Source organism: Hippopotamus amphibius, chromosome 3, assembly GCF_030028045.1.
Source record: "Hippopotamus amphibius kiboko isolate mHipAmp2 chromosome 3, mHipAmp2.hap2, whole genome shotgun sequence".
Classification (NCBI taxonomy): Eukaryota; Metazoa; Chordata; class Mammalia; order Artiodactyla; family Hippopotamidae; genus Hippopotamus; species Hippopotamus amphibius.
In genome coordinates this window covers 124,631,309-124,652,612 of record NC_080188.1, presented here as the reverse complement: position 1 = coordinate 124,652,612, position 21,304 = coordinate 124,631,309, and the positions used below count along the sequence as shown (strand labels likewise).

At 36.7% G+C, this 21,304-nt stretch overlaps 1 protein-coding gene across 2 annotated transcripts in view; it reads right to left on the bottom strand.

The window, feature by feature from the left end:
• RTN3 (reticulon 3) overlaps positions 1-21,304 on the bottom strand; it is a 58,249-nt gene that overhangs the window by 36,499 nt on the left and 446 nt on the right. Inside the window, exon 2 of one of the 2 annotated variants that reach the window (XM_057726541.1) lies at positions 6,177-6,227. The exons of the other annotated variant lie outside the window; for it this stretch is intronic. Within the exon in view, the coding sequence (XP_057582524.1) occupies positions 6,177-6,227 (51 nt within the window). The remainder of the gene's footprint in view (positions 1-6,176; positions 6,228-21,304) is intronic. 2 annotated transcript variants of the gene reach the window in all.

Here is a 21,304-nt window from a genome sequence, read left to right as displayed (position 1 = left end):
GATACTTGGAGTGGATAGTGTTTTCTGGGGGGCAGGTTTAGGGGCTAAGCAGAGTATGAAGTTGCATTCATTCCTCAGTAATTGTGAGATGCAGATACTAGCTCTCAAGATTATCAATCAAGCTTTCCCACATGTAGCAAAATAAATTAGCATCTTCATCTTTGCTTTAATTTTAATAATTATTTTGTTTAGAATTTCAGCAAATGGAAAGAAGTTTAACCGGCTAGTTGAAACCCTCACAAACTTGAACAGAGCTGACTTGTACCAAGATAATGGAAAAAACTGGTCTGGAAGTAAAGCGCTTATAATGGCATGAAAACATTAAATAAAACAAAGACCAGAATCTAATAAGCCTTTAGAAACTAAGCTCCCATAAGTAAAGACTCTTCAAATTGTCAGTATGACACAACAGTCATTAGTGTTGTCAAAGTCTAAATAAAGTACCTGGCAAAATAGCAGAAAACTCCAGGGAGTTTGAAGGTTGTTCGTTTTTAAAAATACTATACCCTGTAAAACTGCTTGATGGAATAACTCTGGATTACCTTACATTTCAGAAAATGTCCACTACTTTCCCTTTTTCAAAAGATCCACCCCTTCACATGTACTAGAAGGTATTTTCAACATTACTCAAAACAAATGTCTGTCAAAAATCTCATTATGAATATTTTCTAGATTAGTTATTTGCTGTAATGGGATTTAATGTGCACGTTCATTTTCAAAAAGTCTAATTACTTAAAATATGGCATTATCCTAATTACTAACAAACAAGGGTTATACATCTAATAGATTTGTCAAAAAGGGAATCAATACATGGTAAGAGATGAAAAATATCATAACCCCACAATCATGAGCATGTTCCCAAATTTATCCAGTACTGAGCTCCTTGCTTACTCAATTTCTTCTTAAACTCTGAATACTCAGAAGTCTCCATTTAAGTATATTATCTTAAATAAGTCTAGGAAATTAAGTTGGTAGTCATAGTCTAAATTTCTACACCACTCCCAAACCAAAAATTCCTATTAAAAGATGCAAAATCCTTTCATCACACTAATCTGTGGCCTTGTCAAGTTGCTTAATCTTACCTGAAAACTGGGATACTAAAGGACCTAATTTGAGAACTGCTGTGAGGATTAAATGAGTTAATATATGTGAAGTGCTTAGAACAGGATCTGCCACTTAATAAATCTTCAATAAATGTCCCCAAACACCACATTCTCAAAAAATTCTCTCCTGACATAGAGACTCCACACCGTATGCCTTTTTGTTTGGGGAGAGAAAAAAGGCATAGTGTCAAATCATAACCACCTTCACTTGATATATAATAAAGAAAATCTTTGTTCAGAGGTTTAGACACTTCCCCTCCAACCATTCATAAATAAAAGGAAGTAATTTAAAGAGCTTTTATCTATTTCATAATGTTGGGTGATGCAACTTCTGAATCATCTAGTACAAATCAAATGCCTATGACATTCCAAGAATGGTGCAAAGTACCATCTGGATAAAGACATTTGATACAGCCCAATAAGTAAAAAATTCTAAGTCAAGAAAGATAAAAGAACTTTTCCTTAACAAAATGTTTCAGCAAATGATCTTTGCCATTACCAAAGTCAAAGTATATTCTAGTTCAATGCACAACTAGCTGAACAATTTAACAACCTTGGCACACAGTCCTTTTCAAACTTTAGAACAACTACTAGTACTTCATGGGCTCTATCTCTGACTTAATGACTCAGAATTTCCTGAGTAGAATGGAGCTCAGGAATCTGTATTACAAGTTTCTCAGTAATGAACCCTGTTTGGGAACCACAGCTTTACTGAATTTTACTAGTTTTTGAAGGGTAGAAAAACCAAGCTGTACTTCAGAACTTGTGTCCTGTAAAAATCCCACAGAGGTAGAGACTGGGACTCCTCACTCTCACTCACCACAGATTCTCTTTGTCCAGGAGCACAACTTACAGGTTAGGAGGGCATGCGGCAGGGGTGATCCTTTTGTGCCTGCTTCAAACACTTCCAAATACTAATTTTAAAGTACAGTAACTTGAGGGAATCCCGTGGCCGTCCAGCAGTTAAGACCGGGTGCTTTCACTGCCATGGGCCTCGGTTTGATCCCTGGTTGGGGAACTAAGATCCCACATGCTGTGTGGTGTGGCAAAAATAAAAACAAACAAAAAACTTCTCTCTACTTTGTTTCTTATTCCCCAAACTGTCTTTTAGAAAAAGGTTTAGTACTTTTTTATTCATTTTATAACTTAATAATGAAAACACAATGTAATCTAGCAGCAAGTCAGCAATAATGAATGTTATATGTTATATCAGACTTCTTCCTTAAGAGTGAATAACTTAGAATTATGTTATACTGTAGTTACTATTTGGTTACTAACCCCCCTCAGGAAATTCATTATTAATTAAAGGGATACTGGTAACATGGAAAAAGCACACACATCAGTGAAGAAAGGGTGCCAGCCTGTAGTAAACCACTAAGTTACTTTTTCACATATTAAACTATGCATATTCATACAAGGGAGGCTTGAAATATTCAGGTATAGGTTTTCCTACACTTGAATTTTCTCATGTTCACAAAACAAGAGGGAAAGACAAATTATCGTGCAAAACAGTATCAGCAACTTTCAGCCAAAGCATCAAAATAGGAAGTTAGCCAGCAGACACTTTGCAGCCAAGCTAGATCCTAAACAAAAAGTCTCTTTTGTACAAAGAAAAATGTTTTGCTTTTGTTTAAAAAAAAAAAAAAAGGCTGTAACTGGCATATTCTTTTTCCTCAACACTTGCCCCAAAGTTCAGTGCTTAACTTCCTATTCCAGATGCCTACTGCATAACTCAAATTGAATGCAAATATTCACTACTGCAAATGTGCTTCCAATTCTTCATGGTGGGTAGATTCTCTTTCTTATTTTCACCCACTTTTCTTCCAAGGTTTTCTAAAGAAAACTGTAGTATTTTCTAGCCTCCACTTTTATCAAAGATTTCAAAAGGAGAAACCAAATTTCAGTGTGATTTTGTGTCTGATGAAGGGAGCACATTCCCCAGATGATACTAAAGTACATGACTAACAGCAATAATATGGTTAAAATAGTAATTTCTGCTTCTTCTGCTCTCATGATTCTAACATTAACATCAAAATGGCATCTGTAAAAATATCTGTAAACCCTAAAATACAACTACTATATCATCTTTACTGTAGGCAGTGGTTACATGCACGGATTTTGGAGTCCTAGGTATGTCACTTACTCACTGTGTGACCTTGAGCAAGTTATTTCACCACTGTAAACCCCAGTTTCCTCAATTAGTAAAAGAGCCAGTACCTTTCCTCCTTAAAATTGGCTGTGAGGATTAAATGAGATGATTCACATAAGGTACTGAGCACAGTAAAAGCTCAAAAAAAAAAAAAAAATTGGCCACATACCACTTCTATAGCTGTTAATATATCCTTATTTAACAGTACAGGAAAACATCATTAAAATTTACTTGCTTGGGGATTAAGCTGAAATTAAACTCTGCTTGATGAGAAAAAAGGAATCAATAAGCAAGACTGCAAAGGACCTACTCAGGAGTACAACTTATTTAAGAAGGAACTGATTATTCCCTTGATATTCTCATCACAAATCTATTCATTAGTTTTCAAAAAGCTTAACTTGCTAGCTTAAGCAGCTGCATACTTTAAAGTAGTATAATTTAATAAAGATTACATAATTTCCTTTTGAAAGATTTAAATGTCCTTTCTTCTCAGTCCAAATTAATGACAACTTTGGGAATTCCCTGGTGGTTCAGTAGTTAGGACTCTGTGCTTTCACTGCAGTGGGCCTGGGTTTGATCCCCGGTTGGGAAACTTAAGATCCCACAAGCCACAAGGCGTGGCCAAAAAAAAAAAAGAAAAAGAAAAAGATAAAAAATAAGACAACTTTTAGTACATGCATCTCCTTGAAGCTCAATAATGATAAGTACATATTTCAGGATGAAAAATGTCATTCTTAAATATGAAAATGTCCTATTTAATTACTGCTACATATTCCTTAACATGGTTTAGATATATAAAAGTAAGGCACAGTTCTTCGAGGCTAAATGGCTAAGGGATATAGAAGCCAGAGACAGATTAGCTGGGTTAGTGCCAGTGACGGACTCAAGGTACCTGCTGGTGACAGTCACTCTGAAAGGCCTGCAGTTGGGTGGAACTGGTCCTAGCTATTCTCTCCAGGGGTTTTAATCCAGTTAACCAAGTACACCAACAACTTCCTTTCCCTTATTTTTATTACGGCAGGCTAGAAGCTAGCAGTCTTGGCTACCCTAGAACATACCTAACCACTTGCCAAGGAGTGCTCTCAAAAAATTGAATAGGCTGATCTCTAGACCTGCCAATGAAGCAGAGCACCAACTGGGTTGCTTTTCCATTATGTGTTTTTCTGCAGAAGAAAATGCTAGTAATAGAGGCTGTATTGGAACACCTTCAGGGATACGACATTTTTAACCGCTTCTTTACAATATAATACCCTTTAAACAACAACACTATCCTGAATCTGCACTGGTCAAAATAACTATAAGAAAAAGGAAGAATGACAAATCTATTATCTTTAGCAAACTCTCATACTCACTGTGAAACTGAAGCCTACTTAAACATTTGTTTTCATTAGAAAAATCCTTTTTATTTACCTTCATTTTACTTGAGTGTATATGTAATTTCTCCTAACAGGGATTAAAGTAATTTTTTAAACTATGATACTTATCTTCTCAACATTCTACACATTAGGTATGTTGTGCTTGGGTTGTATTGTTACACTATTTAGGATATTAATTATTCCCTTTCTGTATGAAAAAAGTGACTATGGAGAATGTATTTTAGAAGATCTGAAATACAATAAAGAAAATACAATTATTTGTTCTATTTACACTACGATATTTTTACTGATTTACCTTCCAGAGTAGAATAAATGTAATACCTATTTGCCTAAATTATTAAATTTCTCATAAGGAAAAAAAAAACCCTTAGAAATATAAATTTGGATAAATCTGGTTGAGTTCCAGATGTCAAGGATCAATTTGTAATGTTTGAGTTACTTTCTAATATTCACAAACTATCTTTTAATGTAAACAAGTTAATTTCAAAGGTACTGATTTGATCCAGAAGATTTCCAAATTCACACAATGAGGCACATTATAAAAAGGTTGGGGACTCTAATGTCATCAGTCTAAATTAAAAGCAACAAATTATCTATCACATTTCCTAAGAAGCAGATTAAACTCTGAAAGACTTTTACTACGTGCATTTTATCCCATTATGTTTTTATACTTATAAGGTCAAAGTCTTCGTAACAAACCAGCACCCTGACTTTGCATTCCAGCTAGAACAATGAACTCTTTGCACAAGGCTTCTTAGACCTATCTAGTGAGTTTAATTACCTTTTTTAAAATAAGGATTTTCCGTTGACCTATACTTGAGGTGGACTACAACAGCACTAATGAAACACCACTTTATTATTAGTGCATATCAAAGAAGCACACAGCACTCTCTCTTTCAGATTCTTGGCAGTGCTACCCCTACAAACCTATAGTTTGTCCCTTCCTCATTGTTGACAGATTAAAAACAAAGCAACCAACCCCCCAAAACACCACAACTCAATCTCTAGGAAAACAAGCCTTGCTTGCCAAAAATTCAACCAACTTGTTCAATGTTCCTAGGCAATTTGGAGCTGGCCTAGCTCTTGGGACGCATCTTACGTAAGTTCACACTAAAGTATTCTAGCTAGGACCGTATATCAGTTAAGCGGAAGCACACTTTTATACAGTTTTCCCAAATCTACTACCTATTCAAACCAGTTACATAACTGAAAATCAACAGGTCAAATGCATTCTGGAGGTGGTATGTTTTCTGAGTCACAATTCTATCTACTTCAAGTTCTGTGGGCAGGTTTTTAATCTTTAAGAAATACTCAAAACTACACCTAAAGCATATGCTACGTTAAAGGATCCACCTAGCTTCATTCTATTTTATTAAGCTTTACAGGAAATCCATTAGAAACTGCTAAATAGAAAGCACTGGCTTGTATTTAGCTTTTATTTTAGGGGATTTGGGGGCAACAGAAAACTTGTGCCTCATATCCCCAGTTACAGCCTCTTTCTCAACATTTTTCTTTTATTAATGCACACACAAAAAATGACAGACTTGCCTTGTGAGGTCGAAAATAGAGATACAGGCTGAGAGGAAGAAACAAAGGAATCTGAAAGAAAATATACAGCATGAGAATTTGACAACCTCACACAGGAACTTGAACTTTTCCTTTTTTTTTTTTTGGCCAAGCATTGTAATTTCATTGGGTTTAAGCAAGAGGGAAAAACCCAAATCTATATTTCCAATTACTGTTTTCACTCACCTGGCAGCAAAACCTTATTTCATTTTCAAGATGCATTTCTAAAAATTAACGAATTCAATTTTTTGGTCAAATATTCTTACCCGGAAAGGAAGAAAAGAGGAACCTCTAGCATTTTTAAACAAGTGTAACCTCAAGAAAGATAATGCTCCCCTGCAACTTTGTGTGGGAAAGGAAAAACAGGTATCTGAGTACTAACTGATTTTGCTTGGAACCATTTTCAACTTCGTTTTGAGGAGTTAGTCATGAATATGAGCATTAAACATATATAGCTGGCAAATATGTAAAATTTACCCTGAATACTAAAAAAACCCTTTCTTTAATCACAGTTAATCTACTGGGAAAATAGGACCAACATGAGAATTCTTCCATCTGTAAAATTACACGTCTCTAAGTTTGGCAACATATATCAAAATTTTAAATGCATAAACTTTCTCCACCACCCCATGCACATATTCTTGAACTTGGCTGATATATTTGCTAACACGTATGAAGACATGTACATTCATACACATGAATATCCATAAGAGCACTGGTTATAATACTAGGAATAATCTAAATGACCATCAATAGAAGTCTAGTTAAATAGTTACAACCAAATAATGGAATATTTGCTGCTATAAAAAAGAATGAGGTACAGCTATACATGTTGATACATTAAATTAAAAAGCAAAGTACTGGGGCTTCCTAGGTGGCGCAGTTGTTAAGAATCCGCCTGCCAATGCAGGGGACACGGGTTCCATCCCTGCTCCAGGAAGATCCCACATGTCACGGAGCAACTAAGCCCGTGTGCCACAACTACTGAGCCTGCGCTTTAGAGCCCGTGAGCCACAACTATTGAGCCCACGTGCTGCAACTATTGAAGCCCATGCGCCTAGAGCCTGTGCTCCACAACAAGAGAAGCCATGGCAATGAGGAGCCCGCGCACCACAAAGAAGAGTAGCCCCCACTCACTGCAGCTAAAAGAAAGCCCGCGCACAGCAAAGAAGGCCCAACACAGCCAATTAAATCAATCAATCAATCAATAAATATTAAAAAAAAAAAAAGCGAAGTACTGAAGAGCACACAGTGTGCCTCCATTTGTTAACTGGCAACAAAAGGGACTTTGAGGTCTAGGGCAGGAGAGAGATTTGCTTTTTACTATAACCTCTGGCCTTAAAAGAAGACAACACAAAACAAACAAAAAAGACAAAGAATATAAACTGCTGTTGGTAAAAACTGGAAAAAAAATTAATAAAAACAGCATGTGAAAAACAAAACCCTCCCAAAATGCCCCTAAATATACTGATCTTTACTTAACTCCTTTTTTTCTTGCAATTATAAAAATGTTTTCACAAATATTAGAAATACACTTAAAATGAGGAGATTGCTTTAAAAGACTGGGTCATCACTATATTTGTAAGTACTAAATCTAAATATAAGACAGGGAATATAGCCTATATTTTATAGTAACTATGAATGGAGTATAACCTTTAAAAGTTATGAATCACTGCATTATACATCTGTAATTTATATAATATTGAACATCAGCGACACTCCAATTTTAAAAAGCAAACTATTTATTCAACAGACATGGAGCATGTTAACACCAAGGCAGAATTTAGTGGACAAGAGGCAGTAATTCAGTAACTCAAAACCAGAATTTTAAAATTCACTGCTTTTTAATTATCTTAAAATGAAGCATCACATTTACTTCTACAAATGAAAAACAGTTCGCCTTTCCTTTTTTAAAACAAGCATTTCTATCTATTTCTTTAATGTTTCCAGATGGGTTCATTTCTATATGCAATTATCAGCAACATTAAATCTCTGCCAACTGAATAAAGCTGAAAATCCAAATGCTAAATAAGCCTGATGCCGAAAAAGATCCTATGAACTTGCCTTCTCATCTCCACCTGACACCCCTTCTAATGGGAAAACAAATTTTTATGCAATAGCATCTATTCTGATACAGAACGCAGATAACCAGTAGCAGTTTGCAACAATATTGCATGAGGTCTTCTAACTTACAAAACCACATTGTATTCATATGCCATATTTATCCTATAGGCAACTGAACCCCCCAAGGGCGACCTTAACCCTCAAATACTATTAATTAAGTCAAACATTATCTACAAGTAGCTAGGTCTAGGCACTGTATAAGCACAGAGATGATGGCTGTGCCCACAAGCAACTGAAAAAGACAAACCAGTAAAACCGTATGCACTACTGGAACGCAGCAGAGGCAGAAGAGACGATGTTCAGCAGGTGAACAAAGCAGGGGAAGGCATTCTGGAGAGAAGCAACAACTGATCAGATTCCAAATGGCTTTAAATGTCATGTAATGAAATTTGGATTATATTATGTAAAATGAGGAATCACTGAAGGTAAGGGATTGGCAACATCACATTTGTTTTAAAGAGAACTGGCAGCAGGGTAGAGTATGGACAATTGAAAAGCTACCACATAATCTTGGCAAGACGTGAGGGCTTAACTAAGGCAGAGAGAATGGGAATAAGGGCATAGATATGACAGGACAGAATGGACAGGACTTGGAATCACTGGATGTTGGAGACTGGAGAAGCAAAAATCAAAGGCTTGAAGGACTTTGAAATGCCACTTGGTTGAGGTATGAAACAGATGAGAAGGAATTCTTTATATTAATTTCCACCAAAAATAAGTTATCTAAGGCATTTCTAAGAGGAAACTGTTTACTAATAAGAACAGGCTCAGGAAACAGGTAAGGGTTACAGATAAATATCTGGGAGTTAACATTTGGGTGAGAATTGACACTACTGGGGTGAATGCATTTATCCAGGGAGAATCAGAGGGCTGTCAACAAAGGAATTTTGAGATATACTACCGATATTTAAAGAGGAGCAAGAAAGAATTAAAGAGCAAGAAAGAAAGGAGTCGGCGTCGGGGAAAATGGTGTCACTTGGAGAAAGCTTTAGAGAATGATTAACAGAGTCAAAAGCCAATGAGTGGGGACTTCCTAGGTGGCACAGTGGTTAAGAATCCGCCTGCCAATGCAGGGGACACTGATTCGATCCCTGCCCCAGGAAGATACCACATGCCACCAGCAACTAAGCGTGTGCTCTGCAACAAAAGAAGCCACCACAATGAGGAGTCCACAATGAAGAGAAGCCCCCACTCGCTGCAACTAGAGAAAGCCTGTGTGCACCAATGAAGACCCAACACAGCGAATAATTAAAAAAAAAAAAAAAAAAAGCCAATGAGTGGTGAAGACTTTGAAATGGGTCACTGAAATTAAGTAATCAAATAATTTAGCACTGATGACTGGGGAGCGGGCCAGACACTGGAGACTGAGGACTGAATGGAAGTTTAAAGTATGCAAAGTATGGATGATAAACGGAAGGACTAAAAACTAGGCAGCAGCTAGAGAGAGGTAGAGTTGAGGGAAAGATTTTTAGGAATGGAAATGACAAGCATATTTATGTAGAGAAAGAAGGAAGTAGAAGGAAAAAGACTGAGCATGAAAAAGCAGTAATATTTGCAGGAACAAAGTCCAGGAAGTTGCTAGAAGGGATAAAAAAGAACGAGTGGACCTGATGAAATCTAATTCCAATAAATAGATTTATTTATAAATAAAATAATAAATCTTTGCAAATATGTTTTATGTATTTATTTGGCTGTGTCAGGTCTTAGTTGTAGCACATGGGCTTCTCTAGTTGCGGCATGAGGGTTCCAGAGCGCATGGGCTCAGTAGTTGCCCTGCTGCATGTGGGATCTTAGTTCCCTAAACCAGGGATTGAAGCCAAGTCCTCGGCATTGGGAGGTGGATTCTTAACCACTGGACCACTGGGGAAGTCCCATAAATCTGTGCAAATATGTAGTTATAAGATTATTCATTACAAATATTAAGGAAATTTAATAAAAGTCTATTAGGGACTGGTTAATGGTTTTGGTATATCCATACAGTGGCATACTATTCATTAAAAATTGTATTGTAGGTGAGAATTTATTGATACTAAATGATGTTGATAATACACTGAGTAAAAAAGAACATTACAAAAGTACTTTAAATAATGTGATCCCATTTTGGTAAAAAATACAAATTCATTTATGAAGGAAAAGGGATAATGATATTTACTCTCTGAGTAGAGGGATTATGAGGGTTTCTTTTTTTGGCTTCTGAGTTTTCAAAAATGATGAACATGTATTATTTTTAAAAAGAGATTATTGTTACAAAATGAAAGGATATACCACCCACTGATTTTTAATTTTCTTTATATTTTTGTTTCCTAAATTTTCTATCATGAACATACATTTTTCTTAGACTTCCTAACACGTACCTATGCTCCCCACCTACATGGAATGGGTTAGTAATCTTAGAGGGAGGAAAAGGACACCTAAAATGGGATTTTTAGCAGGTCTTTCAATAAAGCTGTTTAATGAATAATCTTATTAGTCTTCACACCACCACCGGATTTTCAATCTTCATACTTCAAGCTACAACAAACTGTCAAAACGAAAACTAAAAAAAAAAAGAAAAAAAGAAAAATCATCTTCTCTCTTTGAAAACAAAGCTTCATTTCACATACTGAGTCCTGAGTGTGATAGACACTGAATTAAGTATTTATATACACATTAAATCAAATCCTTAAAAAAAACAAGCATATAAGTGTCAGAGTCGAGTTTTAAACCTGAATTTTCCGTGAAAGCCTGTGCTTCTCCCTTTCTATCACTCTACCAGTCAGATCACCTGTCTTTATATTGCTGGTCTGAAATGTAATGTGCTACTTACCTAAAAGTTTACTTATCAAGTTTATACATATATATTTTTGTGGTGGTTGTACTTATGACATTCAGTCCATTAACTTAATTATATATGAACTCAGAATCAATTACACAAAGTGATATACTTAACATTTAGAAATACTGCTGTTCCATTAACATTTCATGAATTAATTTTATTTAACCTTTCATGTGTCTTCAACATTTGCATATTTATCACAACTAGAGTATTTTTTGTGTAAAAAATTTGGGTAAATAATTTTAAGTAATGAGAAAAGTTGAGTAATGCACTTTCCCAGAGCCCCTGATCTTCTCTTTCATCTCTCTCTGTATTTTCAAACCCCATGGTTATTACTTATTGTGAATCTTATTTCTCATGGGTTAGTTACATAAGCTAAGGATTTAGTTTCATTGATTCAAAACTTTTATAGATTATACTTCATTTAAAGTTATTTTAAGGACTTCCCTGGTGGAAGCGGTTAAGACTGTGGGCTTCCACTGCAGGTGGCATGGGTTCGATTCCTGGTTGGGGAACTAGGATCCCTCATACCATTGCCAAAAGTTATTTTAAAAATTGGCTACATTCCTTGTGCTGTACGATATATCCTGTAGCTTATTTATTTTATACATAGTAGCCTGTACTTCTTAATCCCCTACCCCTATACCTTGCTCATCCCCTTGCCCTCTCCTGACTGGTAACCTGACTGACAGTTTGTTCTCTATCTCTGAGTCTGTTTCTGTTTTGTTATATTCATTCATTTTACTTTTTAAGATTCCACACATAAGTGATAACATACAGTATTTGTCTTTGTCTGATTTATTTCTTCTTTTGTTTTCTTCCCTTGTGATTTGATGACTATCTTTAGTGTTATATTTGGATTCCTTTCTGGTTTTTTTTTGGCCATGCCCTATGGCTTGCAGGATCTTAGTTCCTAGATCAGGTACTGAACCCATCCCGGGCCCTCAGCAGTGAAAGCGTGGAGTCCTAATCACTGGACCACCAGGGAATTCCCTCCTTTATCTTTTTGGTGTGTGTATCTATTATAGACTTTTGGCTTGTGGTTACCATGAGGTTTCTACATATGTGATTATTTTAGGTTGCTGATCTCTTAATTTTAAGCAAATTTTTAACAACCCTGCGTTTATACTCCCTCCTTCCCTCTAAAGTTTATGTTTTAAAACTCCATCGAACCAGGAAGATAAGATCCTGTCCCCAGTACCTCTTAACTCTTCTCTCCAGTAATATATTGCGTAGGCAATAAGTAGAAAAACAAAGAGGAAAAATAGCAAAATGGCACACTAGTGGAGGTTTTCAAATTCTTGTCAAGCTTGTGCTAGATGGGTTTTGGGGCAGACAGGAAGAGAGAAAAAGCTTTGAATTGGATGTGAGATTCAAGTTTTGATTTGGATTGGGGGCAATATACAAACAGCAAATCTAATTGTTTGAATTTTCTAAATTGCAGTTTCAATGAATTGTTTATTTTGGTGATATGTGTTCTTCAACATCAGCAGAATACAGGCTATATTTTTTAAAGAAGTAAGCTATTCTAGGAACAGCTTTGTAGAATGACTTCTATAATTTAATGCCAAAGCCTTTTCCTTTGTGTTAGTTTCTATAGTTATTAAAGCATCTTCTAATACATAACAAAAAATAAAGTGTTTGAAGTTTTACCTAAAGTTTCTATAATGAAAATTAGAAATTCATCAGTTCTTTTAAACATCTTTTCTCTCTAATAGTAATATTCTCTCTAAGGACTTCCCTGGTGATCCAGTGGCTAAGACTCTGTGCTCCCAATGCAGGGGGCCTGGGTTCGATCCCTGGTCAGGGAACTATATCTCACATGCTGCAACTAAAGATCCTGCATGCTGCAAAGAAGATCCCGAGTGCTGTAACTAAGACCTGGCGCAGCCAAATAAATATTTTTAAAAATTCTGATATTAAAACACATGATTTTTATCATTTAGTTTTCCTTTTTGCTTTATAGCTGGGTTGACCAAAAAATGGCAGTCTTTCCACTCTTTCTCATGACAATGACCTCAGTAAACTCACATGACCTCAGTAAAAATTGCTAAACTGAGCCAATTACTGCCCCCTTCCCAATCAAAGCTCCAGGAACAGGCAGACTGATTTTTCTCCCCAAGCTTAGCGCCATTTTTTTCTTTTTCTTACCTTTTTGTGCTGGCTAGGACCTCTACTGCATTACTTGGACCTGCTTGTCTCTTCCAAACAATTCCTACTTCATGATTAAGGCTTTCTCTCTTTTTCTAAAATTATTTTAGAATAATTTTAGATTTACAGAAAAGGCGAAAGGATTGTATAGAATGCTGCTTTAGAGCCAGCATTGTTTCTGCCATTGTTAACAAGTTACATTAGTATGGTGGTACATTTGTCACAACAAATAAAGTAATACTGATACATTACTAATAACTAAAGCCCAACTTCGTTGAGATTTCATTAATTTTTCCCTAATGCCCCCTTCCTGTTCCAAGATCCCATCCAGGATACCACATCACATTTTGTCATCATGTCTGTTTAGGCTTCTTTGGTCTAGGATAATTTCTCAGACCTTCCTTACTTTTGATGATCTTGACAGTTTTGAGGAGTACTGCTCAGATATTTTACAGAATGTCCCTCAATTTGGGTTTGTCTGATGCTTTTCTCATGTTTAGACTGGAGTTATAAGTTTTAGGGAGGATTACCCCTGAGGTGGTAACCCTTCACTGCGGTGAAGGGCCATCCGTGTCATACCATATCAGGAGTACATACTATTAATATGACTTACCACTGACGGTATTAAACTTGATCCCCCTGCTGATGCAGAGTTTGCCAAGTTTCTCCATGGTAGTACTTCTCCCCACCCTTCTATACAATACCCTTTGAAAGCAAGTTACTAAGCACTTTCCATACTTAAGGCATGGGGAGAATCTGCATAAACTGGCAAGCTAATTTTTAATTTACTAGAGCTAACATAAGTACTGTAAAAACAGACCAATTAGTAATGTTTTGGTCCTCCTGAACCAATAAACCTAGATAAGATCTAGTATCTAGTTAAATTCAATTTATTTGCTATTGGAAATAAATTCCAACCTGATTGGAAACACCTTACGGCTAAGGACCATCTTACATGTCCCTGAATCTTTCACAAGTCACAGAATATGATGGTCAGCATAAAGTAGAAGGCATAGAACATGGGGACCTGAGTGTTATAGAGCCTTAATAATGTCTGGTGAAAACCAAACAGTAAGAGTTTAAATCTTTATTTCAAAAATAGACTTTAAGTAGCTACTGGACATTGGTCCTGCTAATGCAGTAGTTACACAGTTCCCTCTAGTATAAGTCAAGATGCTCACTCTGTTACAACACAAAAAGAGTTGGAAAGCTTACATTTGTGAAGTAAATGCATATGCAGTGTAAGAGGAAAAATAGGCAGAATTCTTGTTGCAAAAGAGACAAAATTAGAGTCTGACAGAAAGAAATAAAATGAACTGTATAAATAGTAAATTGGTTACAAATATTTTAATAACCCAACTTCTAAAGTACTGCTACAGTTATTGTTGTTAGGAGTATCTTACTCTTCTCCAAATAATGTTTGAAATGTATCAAATCAAAATCCCAGATTGTTAGGAGTAAGATGGAAATCAAACTTATTTTAACATATCTAAAATTCTGACACATCAGACTAGTCTACCATTGAGTCCTTATTGGAAGTGAGTCTCTTTCTAATACACGAAAATGTGGCACTCAAGTGGTTATAATTTTCTGCATTAAAACCATTAGTGGAAAATACCTAGAGTCCAGAAATAAGGATAGTAGTAAAAGAAGACAACTGTAAACACACAATATGTTTGGATATAGTCTTATGCACTTACATGAAAATTCTCTCCTCAGCACCTAAATGAATATATCAATTTCCATATGTGTAAGTTTTTGCAAAGCTTATATTTTGATTTTCAAAAACCAAAATTTCTTTACCTGATGTTTATGAGTGAATTTCATAGTAGTTCATGAATCTGTGAAAGTTCACGCAATGCTTCATTTATACGCATATTTTTCTAGGAATAGGATTTCTCCAACTACCCATCCATTCCATAAATATTTACTGAACATCTATTATGAGCCAAGGATTAGTTTTAGTTGCTGAACAAAAACAATAAGGTCTCTGCTCTCGTTCAAAAATATCTGAGGGCCTGCTTTGTGCCAGGTTCTGTTCAGGCATTAGAGACAGAGCAGTAAATAAAACAGCAAAAATCTTCACTCCGATGGAACTTACACTCTACTGTGGCAGACAGACAATATACAAAATAAGTAAGTCAAATACCATAAGATGGATTATGACAAGTGGTAAGAAAAACAAAGCAGGAAAGGCCTATAAGGTGTTTTTCTCCTGTGCAATTTAGATAAGGTGACCAGGCAAAGACCTAAAGGAAGTGAGAGAGCGAAGGGCTGCAAGAATGTATGAGGGAAGAGCATACTAGGCACAGTGAACAGCAAATAAGACTAAGGTAGAGAAGTATTCCTGGTGTGAAGAATAGCAAGAGCAGTGTGGCTAAAGCTGGGGTGGGGGGAGGCTGGGGCCAGATATAATAGGGCTTCATAAGCCTTCTAAAGACTTCAGCATTTAATCTGAGTGTGTTCAGAAGCCACTGGAGCATTTGCCAATGAGTGAAATGACCTGACTTACATTTTTCACAGGCTTACACCAGCTGCTGTGCAGAGTAAAGACTGAAGAGAGCCCATAATTCAGGAGAGCTATGATAACAGCCTGGACCAGGGTGGTAACAACGGAACTTGAGAAAACTGGTAGTCACTGAATATATTTTGCAGGTAGAATCAATAGTGTTTGCGGATTGTTGTATGAAGGAAAGAAAGGAATCAAGGGCATTTAAAATGAGGAAGAGAAGTGACCACTGGATTTAACAAAGTGGAAAGTAACTGGTGAACTTGACAAGAGAAGTTTCTGTAGAACACTGGAGCAAAAAGGCACCTGGCTTAGGAACCATGGGACCAGAAGTGAAGATTTCTAAGTTAACTGGACTCGGTTAACCAATAACTGAATTCAAGAGTGACTGAACCATTTTTAGCCCATGTTGTTTCAAATTTCCAAGAGAGGCAGTGTACATATTTGAAAGAACTGAGTTGGGTCCTACTTTCAAACTTCACAGCCACAAACCTTTGGGTGTATCACTTAATTTCTGATTCGTCACTTACAAAGTGCGATCTATTTCACTACCAACCCACAGATAAACATAATACAAGTCTTTCTCCTACTGAATACAGACTCTTAGATCTACGCACAGCACCTAACAAAGAGCTTTAATGTATGCTCAAACGTTTGCTGAATTAAGTTAATGTACAGGCACAAGTTAAACCATAAAGCAATACATAAATGTAAGAAATAAAAAATCAAATATTTCCATCTTCTATGTAAAATGAAGTCACTGCTCACTGTTGAAATGATTTCAGGTGGCTCTGTATTAGTTTTGCTAAAATGTTTTTCAGAATACCCTTCAGTCGAACCTCAAGGGCAAACTGCCAATGAGGAACAAGTCAAAAAGCTCCTTTGCCACCCCCACCCCCCTCCAGGTTATGATGGTGTGCTTATGGAGAAAACTTAGACTGGAAAAAACAGATATAAATATTTCTTTGAAATTTAAAGAGACCATCACAAGAGGAGGCTAACTGCTAATAATTACCCACCCCACCACAAAATGTAAAACAGAAATGCAAATCCTATACAGTATTTAAAGGGATTCTCTCTGGGAATTCCCTGGTGGTCCAGTGGTTAGGACTTGGTGCTTTCACTGCCCTAGCCAGGGTTCAATCCCTGGTTAGGGAACTAAGATCCCATAAGCCCTGCAGCACTGGGCCCCTCTTCCCACCAAAAAAGAAAGAGAAAGAAAGAAAGAAAGGAAGGAAGGAAGGAAGGAAGAAAGGAAGAAGAAAAAGAAAGAAAGAAAGAAAGAAAGAAAGAAAGAAAGAAAGAAAGAAAGAAAGAGAAAGATTCTCCCTGAAATTGCAGTATTACAGAGTAATGTCTTACTCTAAAAACAGATGTTACTAGTCAGATATGCAGTAAAAGACTTCAATGATGCAATCACAAGCAATACTGATTACAGCTAAACTTATGTAGCATACATACTTTTTCAGAACACCTATAACATACCCAATGATCCAAATTAATTCCACAATAGCTGTTATAAATAAACAGAATAAAAGTTGTCAGTCACCTGCAAACTCCTGAATGACTTAAATATGAACCTAGTATCAACTTGGTAATTTTTATCTAAAAAGTTTTACTATGAAACATATATTTTCCATAAATCTGTATAGTTTAGGAGGCAGTTATAAATTCACCATTAACAGTAAAGTAAAACACAAACTATAAGCTAGGTACATACAACAAATATGCATAGCCAATCATTTATTTGGAGCTTTTGTAATTCTGCTCAGAATTATAAAAATGGTAAGTTCTAGGTTTATGATTAGTCTAAAGAGAAGTGCCCTTCTACAGAACAATCTCTTGGCTCACACAAAACTGGAAACCTTAACTTTCCCTTTGCCCTTCAATGACACGTCACCAATTCCTTCACTACTAAGATTCGTTTACAAATGCTTGTAACCTGCACAGGATTAAACAGGTGACTTCTATATCAAGACGCATGTATCATTTCCTCACCACAGAATACAATAAAAGCAATAATATTAGTTTTATTTTATTTTCAGACCATCTCTAAAATAATAAAAATAGAAACACTGAAGCTCTTACCAACTACTCATAAATAATTCCCAAGAGATTTCTATTTAAGGAAGGTATAAGTGTTAAATATATGTAGACTGGTTTGATCAGAGTGGCTAAATTACTTGTGAACTGACTCTAAGAGAAAACAGCATTAAAAGAAATCTTCTATTCCTGGGGAATAAAAACCATCTAAGTCAACAGGCATTTGTGAACCATACTGACATGACCATTCTTGCTGTCTCCTGTATTCTTGCTTCCACTGATAGGAATTTCATAATGTATCATAACTATATTTATGGTCAGAATGCCACAGAAAATATTTAAGCATACTGATGCCAAGCGATCTATGAAACATCTTGGCTCCCCACCAACTTCTTTAATAGATCAGCTAAGTGAAAGCAGTGGCAGCTCTTATTAATATGAGGGGTCAAAAGCTGAAACAACCGACTCACTTTTGGAAAAAAGAAAAAGGTATAAGAGCATCCTTTATTGTGAGGAAGATTATGATTTCTCACTTGCAATTCAATTGTTTTTTGTATCTGTGTTTTAAACCTGCAAACAGATGTATCAAGTATTAGGTATTGTTATTCAATAAAAGTTAGGATTTAAGGGTAGCAAAGCAAACTTGTCTAGGTCACGTTCCTGAGCCTTAGGATTTGCACAAGGTCATAAAATTAATGAGAGACAGGATTGAAATCTAGGTGTCTCTGGGGCTCAAGTCTGTGTGTTTATCACCATGTTATACTGTCACCTCTAACCTGACATGAATACACTACAGATGTCAGTGCTGAACAGGTGGTCAAGGTTCTTTTTTAATTAAGAGTTAAGAATGAAAATACAAATTACATAATCATATGATTGATTGATATGTTAGAACAAAGTATAAAAATGATGCCTTAAAAAGTACACGGAACAACTCAGTTTCATAAGTGAGAAAATAAGTGTTTAAAGCATTAAAGTATTTTTTAGTTGTCCAAGCTGTTTTTGCTTTGAGCTAATTTCCATGAACAGGTACAAGAAATGTAGCTTTATTTTGGCACCATGATTTTCTGAGCAGTAATAAAGAACAGTCTCTAGCAAGTTATAGAATTTCAAAGGCTACAGAGAGCAAACTATTAAAGCATTTTTAAAGTTCAGACAACAGACAGGTACCTATACTTGATGTCTAATATGGTCACCCTCATCCAGAAAAGAACACTAATTATTTACATATCTTTTACCTCAACTTCAAATTTCTGCCTTTGAAATCCTCATTTTCCTTCCAAGGCAGAAATTTGGGAAGCCAATCCTGGCTCCTTACCTTCTCCAAGCATACACCAGCTGCACTAACATCTGATGCACTGGAAGAGACAGTGCTATCACTAATCATCTCTAGATAAGAACTAAATTTCTAAAATTTGTTACTAGACAGGTCAGTCAAGACATAATTGTTTCCTGCAGGTACCAAGCAACCACTTACTCATTTTTTTTATTTTTTGAAAGTCTCTAAAACCAAGGGGACCTTGGTGAATGAAAGTGAAGCTAAAGGTCGGTATCAACACTCAGATTTTTAAAACAACGTAAATTTTAAGAATCCATTTTAAATGAGTCAAATTTTAGAATAACAGGCTTCATCTTATTTTCATGGTGCAAAAGCCTGAGACATTTCCTGTGAGAGATGGAGAAAATATTTTGCAAGGAGGAAGAGCTTCTGCAATGAAATGATGACTATACACTGCAGTGTCTTAAGCTAAACTTATCCAGCAGTGACTGACAAATGAGGATCTTGCATTGAACCCACCAAAACTGTATTAATGATTTTTACACAATATTAATGCATATTTGCAATGGATAAGAGTTTAAGGCAGAGAAAGTATCTAATTTATTTTTCAAGTGTATAAAAATTTAAAATCAAGAAAAATCAAAAGGTATGCACAAAAGGGCCAACAATCGAAGAGTAACCAATGACAAGTGATTAAAGCCAAAACACCAAGTTGCTAAGTATATAGGGAAGCTGCTGTTCATCTGGACCTTTGCCCAGAACACAAAAATTTGGAGGAGAAACAGTAGTAATTTAAAGGGGACAAGGGTTCTAAATTTGCTGCCTCATTCCTTTATCTGGACAGCTAATCTTGGTCTTGCAGAAGCTTCCTCTGATACTGTTTCTACTGAAATGGCCATAACCACACTGGAAAATCCATATGGGTACCAAAGCTCTCATGTGGAAATCCACTGTTTGAAAAACACGTAGAGAATATATTTAAAGCTAAGATCAATTTTGTTCTTTAGAATGATCAACCCAAAATTCTGGCAAAGGAGACAATGAAGCATTTTAATACGTCTCAAAATCCTTTAAAGTAACTAAATAAAGAGCAAAATTATCTGTCCTCTCCCGAGTTTATGGCCTTTCTTTTGAGAAAAAGCTTTTTTCCCCCTTCTTCAAAGACTGAGTTCCTTTAAGAACCACTACCACCTGCTCATGGTGTCCCCCCCCCGCCTCCCAAGAAGGCATCTGCACTGCAGATCCCTGCACGAGGGGAGCTTGTCAGCCAGCTCCCACCATCAGGAAGACGCATATACAATAGAAACTGAAAGCGGCCTGCAGCTTCCCTCCTAGTCTTTCATAGAGATGGGAGGAGAAGGGGGTTCAATCAGCCCCTGCTTTGTCTGAATTTTCTCCCCCTCCCCCCTTTCTGCGGAAACACCCCCTTCTGTCATACTTCGATCAATAATACCCGACAAAAAGCATGAAATTAAAACATGTCGATGGCTTGGCATGACTCTAATCTATTCTCATCTAGAATATAAGCAGCTAACCTCGTGTCCCCACCCCCACGCCGCGCCAGTGAAGGAAGAGCAGGCTGTATTGCAGATGCAGCCACGGATCCATCTTGGACCACGAGCAGCTCCCTCCCAAATCTCCCCTGAGCTATTCTCATCACGCCTCCTTCTACCACGGAACCTCAGAAAAATCGGGCATTCGGAGTCTGGCCACAAAAAATTAAAGGCAGACGAAAGCAGTATAGAAAACGGCCGCAGTGTTTCCATTAAACTTCCTCATCCTCCCCACAGGCAAGCAAAAAAAAAAAAAACAAACGTGTTTTTTTGGAAGACTACCATGAATGGCTGATTATGTCAACACCTGTCTGCAAAACCTGCAATGCAACCCAACCCAACCTTTCACCACTATACCCTCAAAGTCGTAAGAAGGCATTTCTCCTACCACCAACCTGCCCCATTCAATCCCCTCAATCTCTCTAATCCTCCACTAAATCACCCCGGGTTCAGAACACGGCTCCCCTCGAAATGGAGTGTTTCCCCACCTGCCCAGCCTCGGCGTTAACGCCCACCCTCGAGAATATCTCCCCTCCCCCAACCTGTTTTCCTCGCACCCCGTTATTTCCTCACCGTCTGCAAGACCTGTCGCTCCCCTCCCCCTTAGCCCGTCTCCCAGACGCTCCTTCCCGGGGG